General features: G+C 42.9%; 1 protein-coding gene across 1 annotated transcript in view; it reads right to left on the bottom strand.

The window, feature by feature from the left end:
- The window catches only part of Slc28a3 (solute carrier family 28 member 3), a 114923-nt gene extending 104487 nt beyond the window's left edge, over positions 1–10436 (bottom strand). Inside the window, exon 1 of the mRNA XM_042696253.1 lies at positions 10425–10436. Within this exon, the coding sequence (XP_042552187.1) occupies positions 10425–10436 (12 nt within the window). The remainder of the gene's footprint in view (positions 1–10424) is intronic.
- Positions 10437–12496: the final 2060 nt, after the last annotated feature.

The following is a 12496-nucleotide window of genomic DNA, read 5'->3' as shown; positions in this document are numbered from 1 at the left end:
GGGAAGGTCACAGGAAGCATGCTAGTAATAGGATAAAGGCAGCTGCAGACCCTCCAAAGTGGCCTGAGTTTACCTAGTAGAAGGCAGAGGAGTGGTAGAAAAGGGAGATTGTGGGAAGTGGCTAATTTTGCCACACTCTTTCATTATGCATATGTAGAGAAGTCATAAGGATTATAAATTCAATTTGAAGAAAGCTTAAAACCATGTATTTTATGATCAAGGACCTTTAACTTATGGTGACCAAATCTGTAAAGAGAATATGGAGGTTTTTTTGGTTGTTGTTATTAAGAGTTACTTAAGCTGGTGGCTCACACCTGTCATCGTAGCTACTCAGGAGGCTGAGATCTGAGGATCACAGTTCAAAGCCAGCCTGGGCAGGAAAGTCTGTGAGACTCTTATCTCCAATTAACCACTAGAAAACTGGAAGTTGTGCTGTGGCTCAAAGTGGTAGAGCACTAGCCTTGAGCAAGAGGGACAGTGTCCAGGTTATGAGTTCAAGCCCCATGACAAAATAAAGAAAAAAACTTCTTAATGAAGACTTGTTTCTACTAAAAATAGAAATACATGCTATGCTGAGCTTTTGGTCTCCAGCATACAGATTTCCACCTCCCCCCCCAATCAATTATTTTTCTTGACTTCACAGCTCATTCACTTTCTCTGGCCACTTCCCTGTTCAAAAATCTTCATCTCTAACAAGGAAGAGGGGGGGTGGGGAGAGGGAGACCCCCATTTCCCTCTGCTCTCAAGCAAGGGATCCTAGTTGCCATGGGAGCCATTTTATTCTGGTTCCCAACAGGATTCTCAAAAAGTAGGCATGCATTTAGTAGGACTTCTTGCTCTTCGCAGGTTTGGGAAGCCAGGGGCTGTGTGAATCTGTAGAAAATGACTTTCCTGCTCAGGCTGGCTTCAAACCTCGATTTTCAGATCTCAGCCTCTTAAGTAGCTAGGATTAGAGGCATGAGCCACCAGTACCTGGCTTGGAGAAAATACTTTCTATTTCAAGACCAAAATCATGTGACTTTGAGTGAGTTCTATGAGGTTTATCTCTGGGGGTTTAAAGAGTCATTACTGTCTCAACTGCAAGAGGTAACCTCAGAGATGCTTTTGCTGGGCCCTGTGAATTAACTACAAGTCCCCCAACTTTGGGTCTGTGTCTTTTGATCTCAGCTAGTCTCTGTTACAGTCATCTTTTGTAATCACCTTGAGCTCCAGGAAAGAGAAAATTCCTAGATAAGTATCTTATATGGAAGGCAACCTGCCCCTCCAACAAACAAAAGACATTCTTCAAGAGATGAACTTCAGAATTCCTCTGCATGGACAGCTCTTTTGGGATCATACTTGTAGACTACTTGTTGGTACTGGAGTTTGAATTTAGGGCTTTATGTTGTTTGGGGAGATGCTCTGCCATGAGTCCATTTGGCAGTAGTGATCCTTTGAATACAGTCTTGTGTTATGCTCAGGCCAACCTGGATGGTATTTCTCTGTACACTGCTCATATTGCTGAGATGGGTGCACCGTTGTACTCAGCTCTTATTGGCTGAGATGTGATCTGGTGAACTTTTCTGTCCAGGGTACCCTTAAAACTTTCACCTTCCCAATCTCTACCTCCTAAATTGCTGGAATTACAGGTGTGAGCTATCATGTCTAGCTAAAAATTTCTTTCCTTATTTGTGAGAAGGATGGTCTTTTTGCCTGAGGCCTAGAGGCCTAGAGGCATGGATCAGTGGTAAGAGCACTAGTTTAGGGAGCACAAGGCCCTGAGTTCAAACCCTGCTGCCACCAAAGCAGGGGGGGAGGGGAAGAATCTGAGGCATTTTAGCTAAAATAATAACAACAACAAATCTTCAATTGATGGGATGAGGCCCACCTGCATTAGAGATGTCCACATGTTTTACTCAATGCATTGATTGAAATGTTTATTTTGCCAGGCTCATGCCTGTAATCCTAGCTACTTAGGAGGCTGAGATCTGAAGATTGTGCTTCAAAGCTAGCCCAGGAAGGAAAGTCCCTGAGACTCTTTAACCACCAAAAAGCCATAAGTGGAACTGTGGCTTGAGTGGTAGAGCACTAGCCTTAAATAAGAAAGCTCAGGGACAGTGCCCAGGTCCTGAGACTTGAGCCCCAGGACCAGAATAGAGAATAATGTTCATCTTAATTTCAATACTCTGAAGCTGAAACGGGGGAGTTCAAGCTTAGCATGGATTACATCTTAACACCTTATCTAAAGAGAGAGAGAGAGAGAGAGAGAGAGAGAGAGAGAGAGAGAGAGAGAGAGAGAGAGAGAGAGAGAGGAGAGAGAGAGAGAGAGTTAACTGCATCCCCAAATACCCAGAATAATCTGTGAGAAAATATCTGGACATGCTGTGGCCCAAGCAAGTTGCTATGTAAAGTTAACCACTACAATATGTATTATGGAACTGAGGCTTAGTGTGACAAGACAATCATACAGTGAGTGAGCCAGGGCTCCTGCCCCTCCCATAACAAGGCCAGAGTTCTAGACCCAGAGCCTCCTGGCTTCCTTGGAGAGGAGGCCTTTGTCACAATGAATCAGCCTCCAAGGGCTTGCTTCAAAAACGTCTCTTCACCCTCATCCCTCATTCTCTCCATCCCTTGCCACACTGTGGCTCTAGTCACTGTTCAGAATCATATTTCTGTGGTGGCACCCCAGTTTTTAGACATTCTGGCATGTCTTCTAGCTCTCCTTGTTCTCTTCTCCCCTATACGTCCCCATGGCCAGCGGAACCAAAGCTATTGGCTGGATGCACATTTCTCTCCAAGATTCCATGCATTGTCTCTCCACTTTTCCTTACTGAGATTTTCTTTCTTTGTGAGTCTAGTTGTCCTTCAAGGTCCAAGGTCACCCCTCAAGGTCAAACAAAGTTTTCTTGCTTCTCTCACTTGGAAAGAATTTCTGCCTCCCTCTTTCCTTCCTCTCCCTCCATCCTTTCTCAGTGTCTCTGTCTTTGTCTCTCTCCTATCTCCCTCCCTCTTCTCTCTTTCCTCTCTCCCTCCTTCTTCTCTCTTTCCCTCCCATCCTTCCTTTTCTTCCTTCTTTTTCTTTGTACTAGTACTAGGACTTGAACTCAGGGATTCATGCTCTTGCTTGGCATTTTCCTTCAAGACTGATACTCTACCACTTGAGCCACAGCTGCACTTTTGGTGGTTACTTAGAAGTAAAAGTCTCATGCACCTTTTTGCCCCTGCTGGTTTCGAATAACAATCCTCAGAGCTTAGCCTCCTGAGTTGCTAAAATTTCAGGTGTAAGCCACCAGCTCCTGGCTTAGATTCTTCTTTTTCCTTGAAGGTCGTGGCTTGTGACCCTGGGGCTGGTTCCTGTTTCCCAGCTGCTGCTGCAAATCTGTAGCTACTGGTTCATGTTCATCATGAATGCTGTACATGGGGGAGGAGCTCTGGGAAATTGGAGCATCACAGACAGACCCTTATCCAACCTCCTCATTTGCCAGTGAAGCTTCAAAGTTGGAAAGGGGTTGAGTGACAGTGAGAACTCTGAGACATGGGACTCTCAGCCAATGTCCCCAGGGAAAATGAATAAGGAGACATTGGCAAGCTCCTTCAGGTGGCTGGGCCTCAGTTTCCCCGTCCTATAGTAAGGGAATTGTGCTGGGCTTTCATCTCTCTGACACAGATTCTAACCCATCAGGATACTGGTTTTTTGTTCTGCATCCATCCTGGTATTTGTTTTCCATTTTGTTCTAAAACATAATTATTAAATTGACTCCTAAAAAAAAAATCAAACACTATCAAGTAGCATTACTTCAGTTGACAACTCATTAAATACAAAAGGAGAATTAATTATGTCCATGATCAATTAAGGAAAAAAAAACAACTAATATTTTGTCTTCTTTCTTCATGAAGTGAAAATTTACATATTTGACTTAATAATATTCAGATTACCATCAGATGTATAATACATATGGCTCACTTGAGAAACCGTGTAATATATGCACCTTATCTGAATGAATAAAATATTCATAGCTAAATGAACACAGTCAATACACATTGGAAGGTTTGACTGTAAGGTAGACTTCAGGCTTCCATGTTCAGGAGTTTTTGCTTTGTCTTCATTTCTTTGTGGTTGTTCTGGGGCTTGACCTCAGGATCTCTAACTCAGGGTCTCTCCAGTTATGCCTCCAGCTCAGCTTTTTGCTAGTTAATTGGAAGTGAGTGGCCTTACTTGGACTTTTCTGTTTGGGCTGGCATTCATTGGTGATCCTCCAAATCTCAGCCACCAGCATCTTGCTGTTTTGTGTCTCCCTCCCTCACCCCCACCCTGTTTTATTGCCAAGGGACTCTGTATACATTTATCAATTCTAGTTTCTCAATGGCTACCCAGCAAGTTATTAACATGGCCCATGAAAAGCAGGAAGTGACTCTTTCCGTCTGCCTGCTAGCAATACATATTCCCATCCATCCCCAGTGAAAGAAAGACAAAGGACTTAAGTACACCTACAATTTTTCTTTTTTCTCGTGGTGTGTGTGTGTGTGTGTGTCTGTCTGTGTTGGTGCTGGGGCTTAAACTAAATTGTTGTCCTTGAGCTTTTTTTTTTTGCTCAAGGTTAACACTCTACCACTTGAGAGCCATAGCTCTACCTCTGACTTTTTGGTAGCTAATTAGAGATAAGAGTGTCACAGGTCACAGATTTTCCTGCCTTGGGCTGACCTCAAACTGTGGTCCTCAGATCTCAGCCTCCTGAGTTAGCTAGGATGACAGGTGTGAGCCAACAGCGCAGGCCAACATCTAGAATTTCTTACAACATCGGCAGAATGTATTACAAATCAAGCCTAAGCAGTTAAATAAGTTACTACAAAATATCATTTTAAAAAACAAACAAAAACCAACCCACAACAACTTGCTTTTCCCTTACACTCTCGCTTCCAGTGAATCAATCTAAAGGATGTGTTTGGGCAAAATGGTGACCTTCACATGGAAGGTTCACAGATGAGCGTCTTCAAACAAATAGCTTCACCGGCCTCCTGAAGACACCAGTGGACGCACTATGAAACCTCAGGTTGGTGTTGAAACCCAGGGCCCTCAGCTTCCAGGCCAGTTGCTCTGAGGATTTCTGGTAACACGACCCGGACTTAACAGCGGTGTTTTCTCATCCCACCGCTAGAGGGAGCGCATTCCCCAGACACCTTAGTGCTACCTTTTGCTTTTAGGAGCTGCCTGCTCGCTTCAGGGCATTTTATTTAACTCAAACCCCAAATCTTAGGCCAATTTTCTGAGCTGGTGCTGTGGACCAGTGAAGAGCCCCAGACGCCCAGGAAAAGGAAAGATGCCCCCAAACAGTTCTGTGCCTTGTCTCACTTTCCAAGGCATAAGAGATTCATGATCACCAGTAGCATCCTTCTTGTCGCTTAATCCAATCGCAAAGATCTCCGGAGGAATTAGTCCATTTGGCCAGGCATTTCAAGGTTGTAACCATTTTTGCCCATTTGTAGGCGTTCTTGGCATCTGTCCAGATTACATTTCTCACTCGATGGGAACTTCTGGACACTTTTGGAAAGCCTACGACTCATTTCATGACATTTCACCCCCTGGGTTGGGGCTCAGGGCTGTGTGGTTTTTATTAAAAGGACTCGGTGGAGACCTCCGTTACTCATCCAGGGGAACCACCAGGGACCACTTTGGACCTTACAGATTTTGTAGCCTGTGTATCTATGTCTAGAAAAATAAACAAGGTAGTGTTAGGGAAAAGAAGGAAAAGGATACTTTGTTAAGGTAAGGGGGTTATGTAGCAAGGCAGGTTGCTGGCTCTGTATGAAGGAAGCCTGCAATGACTCGGAGTGACCACTTGGGGACAGTGCTACACTTTGCCTGGTTCCAAGGCAACCCTTTCCGTTTTTAAGGAATCCTTGTGGATTTCTGGGCCTTTCCCTCAGCCAATTCACGGGCCTCCAGTGCAGATGCAAAATAGACTCCTGACTGGAGTGGGAAATATGGCCGGTAACAGGCCTCTTCACGCTTCTAGTCTTCATTCCTATTTAGAACAGCCCCCTGCTATGAGCTGCTTAGCGCCTGGCAGGGGGTCAGGATTGCAAATCAGAGAGAAGCAGGGCCTGGTCCTAACACGGTTGGAGAGGATTGGTGGTAAAGAGCCAGCATCCCTGCAGGGGTGCCCACGACTCAAGGGAACACTGAGGCATACTTGGAATCTTCTTTCAAAACCATCCAGGTAGCCAGCCCCTGTGGCTCATGCGGGTAATTCTAGCAACTCAGAAGCCTGAGCTCTGAGGATCATGGTTCAGAGCCAGCACAGGTGGACATATTGAGAGATTCTTATTTGCTATTAGCTAGCAAAAGGCCAAAAGTGGAGCTGTGACTCAAGTGCTACCTAGAGCACTAGGCTTGAGTATGAAAGTCATGAGAGAGTGAGAAGCCCTGAGTTCAAGCTCCAGTATCACCACCAAACCAAACCAAACCAAACAACAACAATAACAAGCAAACAATGATCTAGGGCTCCCAACTGGCCAGGTCTTTTTGAGACCTGTTTCAGGGCTGGCTGGGCACCTTGGACAGGTTGAAGACATGTTTTAGATGACGTTCCTTTTTTCTCTTTCTTTCTTTCTTTCTTTCTTTCTTTCTTTCTTTCTTTCTTTCTTTCTTTCTTTCTTTCTTTCTTTCTTTCTTTCTTTCTTTCTTTCTTTCTTTCTTTCTTTCTTTCTTTCTTTCTTTCTTTCTTTCTTTCTTTCTTTCTTTCTTTCTTTCTTTCTTTTCTTTTTTGTCAGTTATGGGGCCTGAACTCTGGGCCTGGGCACTGTCTCTCAGCTCTTCAGCTCAAGACAAGAGCTCTACCACTTGAGCCACAGCGCCACTTCCAGTTTTCTGGTGGTTAATTGGAGATAAGAGTCTCACATACTTTCCTGCCTGGGCTGGCTTTGAACTGTGATCCTCAGATCTCAGCCTCCTGAGTAGCTGGAATTATAGGTGTGAGCCACCAGTGCCCTGTGACATTCTTTTGTGAGGTTGGTAGGTTCACCCCACTTCACAGCTTCCAGGGCTCCCAGCTCAGGAGGGCTGCAGAATCAGCAGAGAAAGAAATACAATGCTTCCATTCTAGGGCCTGGGTTACTGCTGAGTCTGCCTGTTTGTCTAGGGTGAAACTCTGGAGCCTGCTGGTTACTGCTGAGTCTGCCTGTTTGTCTAGGGTGAAACTGCCAGGCCGCTGGAGGGCAGAGGCAGCAGAGAAAAGCCACTTCCCGAAACACCACCTGTCCCAATTATACACCACCTGTCCCAATCGTTCTTTGGGGGCACTAGCCTGAAACTGTTCAAACTTGCAAAACAAGTTACATGTTAAAAGTTCCTGCTAACCCTGGCCATATCCACCCTGCTACAACCAGATTTTGGGCGACCTCTCTGATCCTGACCAGGGAGTGTGCCTGGGAGTGTACCCCAATAAACTTTTCTTTCTTCACCTTTACCTCCTCCTGCATGTTTTTCCTCGCCTAAAACCTTACAGAAACCTGCAGCCTGTGTGTTTAATAGCTTCCAGGTTAAACCAGTGATGGAGGGTGACAGGAGGGCTCAGGGCCACTTGTCCCTCCTAGCCTAGTAACTGTGGGATGCCTCAGACTTAAATTTTGAATTCTTATGTATGTTGTTGTTGTTGTTGTTATTATTATTTTGGTGCTCAATCCTGGGGCTTGAATTCAGGGCTTATACTTTTGTATATCTTTATACTTTCGAATGTACTTTTAGGTTATTTGTTCTGAACTGGCATTCAACCACTCGAGTGACAGCTCTCCTTTGGGCTTTTTGTTGGTTAATTTGGAGAGAGGAGTCTCAGGGACTTTCCTGCCAGGGCTGGCTTTGAATCATGACCTTCAGATCTCAGCCTTCTGAGGAGCTAGGATCATAGGCATGAGCCACCAGTACCTGGCTGAATTCTTTCTAGTATGGAAAATATGAGGAAAATCCATAGTCCTTTATTTATATGTTACCTGGATTCAACAATTATCAAAATTTTTCCTGTGGTTGTTTTAAACAATCATATCCTCCACCCCCACCCCCAGCCTTCTTTTTTCTGGCAGTACTGGGGTTAGAACTCAGGATGTCATGCTTGTTCTAAAACTTGAGCCATATCATCAACCGATTTTGCTTTAGAACCATTTTGAGCAGTAAATGGATTGGGACCCACTGTGTAAAATGCTAGGAGGTTTTCCTGCTGTCTTTCATTCACCTAACATTTAATGAAACAATTATCTATTGGGTTCTACATGTCAAGTATTATTCCAAACCCCTGCAATTCACAAGTGGGAAAACCAAAAATTCCATATTAATGGTATTATATTGGCTCTGTTGCATATACTTTTGTCATAATACAGCTCATATTTATTCACAGCGATGATGGAATGGCTGTCACATGTTGGGCCCTGTTACTATTCTTCATTGCGTGTCACACGTATGAACTGATATAGAATGTTGGTGTTCATCCAGTAGATTAGTGAAGAACCATGATTATACTCTAGGGGCCAGTCCCCTCTCTTTTATTAAAGATTATCAGTGAAATTTTAAAACATTCACAATCTAAAAAGAAATGTCTCCGAACTTCCTTTTTCAAGTGGAGCAAAAAACCTTCGGGTTGTGGCTGGGAAAGTAGCTCAGTGGAAGAGTGCTTGCCTTGCATGCATGAGGCTCTGGGTTCAATTCCTCAGCACCACATAAGCAAAAAGAAAAAAAAAGCCGAAAGTGGTGCTGTGGCTCAAGTGGTAGAGTGCTAGCCTTGAGCTGAAGAGCTGAGGGATAGCGCCCAGGCCCAGAGTTCAGGCCCCATAACCGGACCAAAAAAAAAAAGAAGAAGAAAAAATCTTTGGGTTGGTCTGCAGCTCTGGAGCTGCTGTTTCTTGCCATTTGGGGGTACAGATGAGCACAAATTGTCCACCCATTTGACTGACTTCTGCCCAAGAATGAAGGTCCTCCCCTTTGAGAACCTTCCTCTCTTTGGTTCTGAGGATACTAAGCTTGGTTTCAAGATTGAAACCAAGACCAAAATGAGATTTTCCTTTGCATTCCTCAAATTTTAAAAGCTTGGCTGGGCACTGGTGGCTCACACCTGCAATCCTCGCTACTCAGAAGGCTGTGATTTAAGGGTTGAGGTTTGAAGCCAGAGTGGGCAGTAAAAGTCCATGAAACTCTTATCTCCAATTAACCAGCAAAAATCTACAAGTGGAACTGTGGCTCAAGTGGTAGAGCACCATCCTTGAAGGAAGAAGCTAAAGGACAGTGCCCAGTCTCTGGGTTCAAGCCCTGGGACTGGCACAAAAAATCAACCAAACAAAAATATAAAAGCTTTACTCCACTCCCTTTTTTGACATAACAATCGTGATAAAAGTTTTCTGGATTCTTTTTGATAGAGATAGGATAGAGAGGAAGACATTTTTAAACCTTTATTTTTAAAAATTAATTTATTGTTATTATAAAGGTGGTATACAGAGCCTGGTGCCGGTGGCTCACATCTGTAATCCTAGCTACTCACGAGCTGAGATCTGAGGATCACAGTTCAAAGCCAGCCTGGGCAGGAAAGTCTTTGAGATTTTTTTTTTTGGTCCAGTCGTGGGGCCTGAACTCTGGGTCTGGGCGCTGTCCCTCAGCTCTTCAGCTCAAGGCTAGCACTCTACCACTTGAGCCACAGCGCCACTTCTGGTTTTTTTCTTTTTGCTTATGTGGTGCTGAGGAATCGAACCCAGGGCCTCAGGCATGCAAGACAAGCACTCTACCACTGAGCCACCTTCCCAGTCCCATCTTTGAGATTCTTATCTCCAATAAAAACCATCAGAAAACTGGGAATGGCACTGTGGCTCAAGTAGAGCACTAGCTTTCAGCTGAAGTGCTGACAGTGCTCAGGCCAGGAGTTCAAGTCCCATGATTGATGTCCCCCCCTCCCCCCCAAAAAAAGGTGATATACAGAGAGGCTACAGTTACATAAGTCAGGTGAAGAGTGCATTTCTTTTTGAATAATGTCACCCATTCCCTCACTCTCTCCCAGATTTTCCCTCCCATCCCCACCCATAAGTTGTATAGTTCATTTCAACATAGTGTCTAGTGAGTATCACTGCTGTATTTGACCATCCTTTAGTCCTCCATTTCTGTGCTACTCTTACACTCCCAAAGACAGATAAATGAACAAACAAGACAGAAAAGAAAACAAAAAAAGCAATGATGCATAAAACTTCTTGTTTCTATTTCCTGCAGTTCATTTTGATAAATATTCTTTTGTATGAGCTGATTCACATAGACATTGCACCTTTGTGGTCCTTTCTTACAAGTATTCTCCTTTGGTCTTACTGTGTGTCAATGTCTAGAGTCCTGTGTAAGCTAGCCTGTCCAGGTGTATTTTAGATCTAGCTTCCTCATATGAGAGGACACAGGTGCCATTTGTCAGTTTCTGAGTTTGACTTACCTCACTTAACATGATTTGTTCTAGGTTCATCCATTTCCCTGCAAATGATATCATAGTCTTCTTTTTAAAAATATTTTTATCGTAAAGATACTGTACAGAGGGGTTACAGTTACACGAGTAAGGTAATGAGTACATTTCCTATCGAACATTGTTACCTCCTCCTTTGTTTTTCCCCTACTATCCCTTCCCTCCCCACCTCCCCAACTCCTCCCTTCCCCAACTCAGGTTATAAAGTTCATTTTCAACATAGTGTCTTGTACATTTCATTGTTAATGGATCAACATGTATCCTTCTTTCAGGATCTTGCTATTTCCCTTTCCCTCCCCAAATTAGAAAAATGTATACACAAGATGCAGGGCACTGGAATCAAATACAGTGAAAACAGGGGTTGTAACATGGGGGAAGAACATATAAAAGAAACAAAAAAAATCACATAGTACATGAAAAACGACAGCGACAAAGAGAAAACCTTTTGTGACCCTATCTTGGGGTTCATTTCACTTAGCATCATCTTATATGGTCATGTGTACATAGCTTTTGACCTTTTCTGCCTGTCCAGTAAGATTATCCTCGATGTATACCAGTTATTGCAAATAAAGGAAACCATGGGACCTATGTTTCTTTGGGTCTGGCTTACTTCTCTTAATATAATTTTTTCCAAGTTTTTCCATTTCCTAACAAATGAGGCAGCGTCATTCTTTCTGATGGAGGCATAGAATTCCATTATATATATATATATATATATATATATATATATATATAAAATTTTCTTGATCCATTCAACTATGGAGGGACATCTGGGTTGGTTCCATATTTTAGCTACAGGAAGCAATAGGAGAAATACTAGGGCTCCTTGGCACAAGCTGAAATTTTCTTAATAGAGACCCAGAAACACAACAAATCAAAGAAAGGTTGGACAAATGGAGTTGCATGAAACTGCAGAGCTTCTGCATGGCAAAGGACCTAGCTAGCAAGATCAATAGAAAGCCCATGGACAGGGAGAAGATCTTCTCTAGCCATACAACAGACAAGGGCCTCATATAAATGAACTTAGAACTCAAAAATTAAATCCCCCAACAACAAATACTCAAAGAAACAACTGCCCAATAAATAAGTGGGCTAAAGACTTAAAGAGAGACTTCTCTGAAGAGGAAATAAGAATGGCCACTAGACACATGAAGAAATGCTCAACTTCTCTAGCCATACAAGAAATGCAAATTAAAACAACATTGAGATTCCACCTCACCCCAGTTAGAATGGCTATCAAGCACTCTAATAACAACAGATGCTGGAGGGGATGTGGCCAAAAGGGAACCCTACTGCATTGTTGGTGGGAGTGTAAACTTGTTCAACCACTCTGAAAATCAGTATGGAGTTTCCTCAAAAGACTCCACATAGAGCTCCCCTATGACCCAGCAATCCCACTTTTGGGCATTTACCCAAATGATCACAAACAAGACATACTAAGCTACCAGCACAACTCTATTTACCATATTATTCTTTGTATTATCATTCATGTAATTTTTATTAAGTATATTGTTCTAGTCTCTGCTGTACTATTGTTAATCTTCTTGTGCCTATTTATAAACTATACCATACACAAATTGAGGGAGAAAAGGAAAATAAATACAGTCACTATATTCTATTAACATTATGCAAACACTGAACAATGTAACTTGAGGGTAGGGCTGAGACGGGGAAAATGGGAAGAATAGTGGAAGGGGTGACTTGATCAAGAAACATTGTACTCATAACCTGACCTGTGGAACTGAAACCTCTTTATAGAACTACTTAGTTTCTTTTTAAAAATGTATCATAGGGATGCACTATAAGAAAAAAATATAGGATTCATTACTATACTATTTCAAGCATAGTAACAAATGACTATTCAGTAATGACCATTGAGAAATGCTCTTTGAATATAATTCCTGTGAGTACTACATACATTATAGTAGCTAGTTACATATTCACTACAGCCAACATGCTATAAATATCTCATCTCCACACCTTTGAGCCAATTGAGTTATTCTGTTGACATCCAGAGTAACTACTGATAAGAAGAGACTTACCTA

This window comes from Dipodomys spectabilis, unplaced genomic scaffold (assembly GCF_019054845.1).
Source record: "Dipodomys spectabilis isolate Male_0828 unplaced genomic scaffold, ASM1905484v1 ptg000204l, whole genome shotgun sequence".
NCBI classification, from domain to species: Eukaryota; Metazoa; Chordata; class Mammalia; order Rodentia; family Heteromyidae; genus Dipodomys; species Dipodomys spectabilis.
The sequence above is the reverse complement of the archived record's forward strand: the minus strand, read 5'-3'. Positions and strand labels throughout refer to the sequence as shown.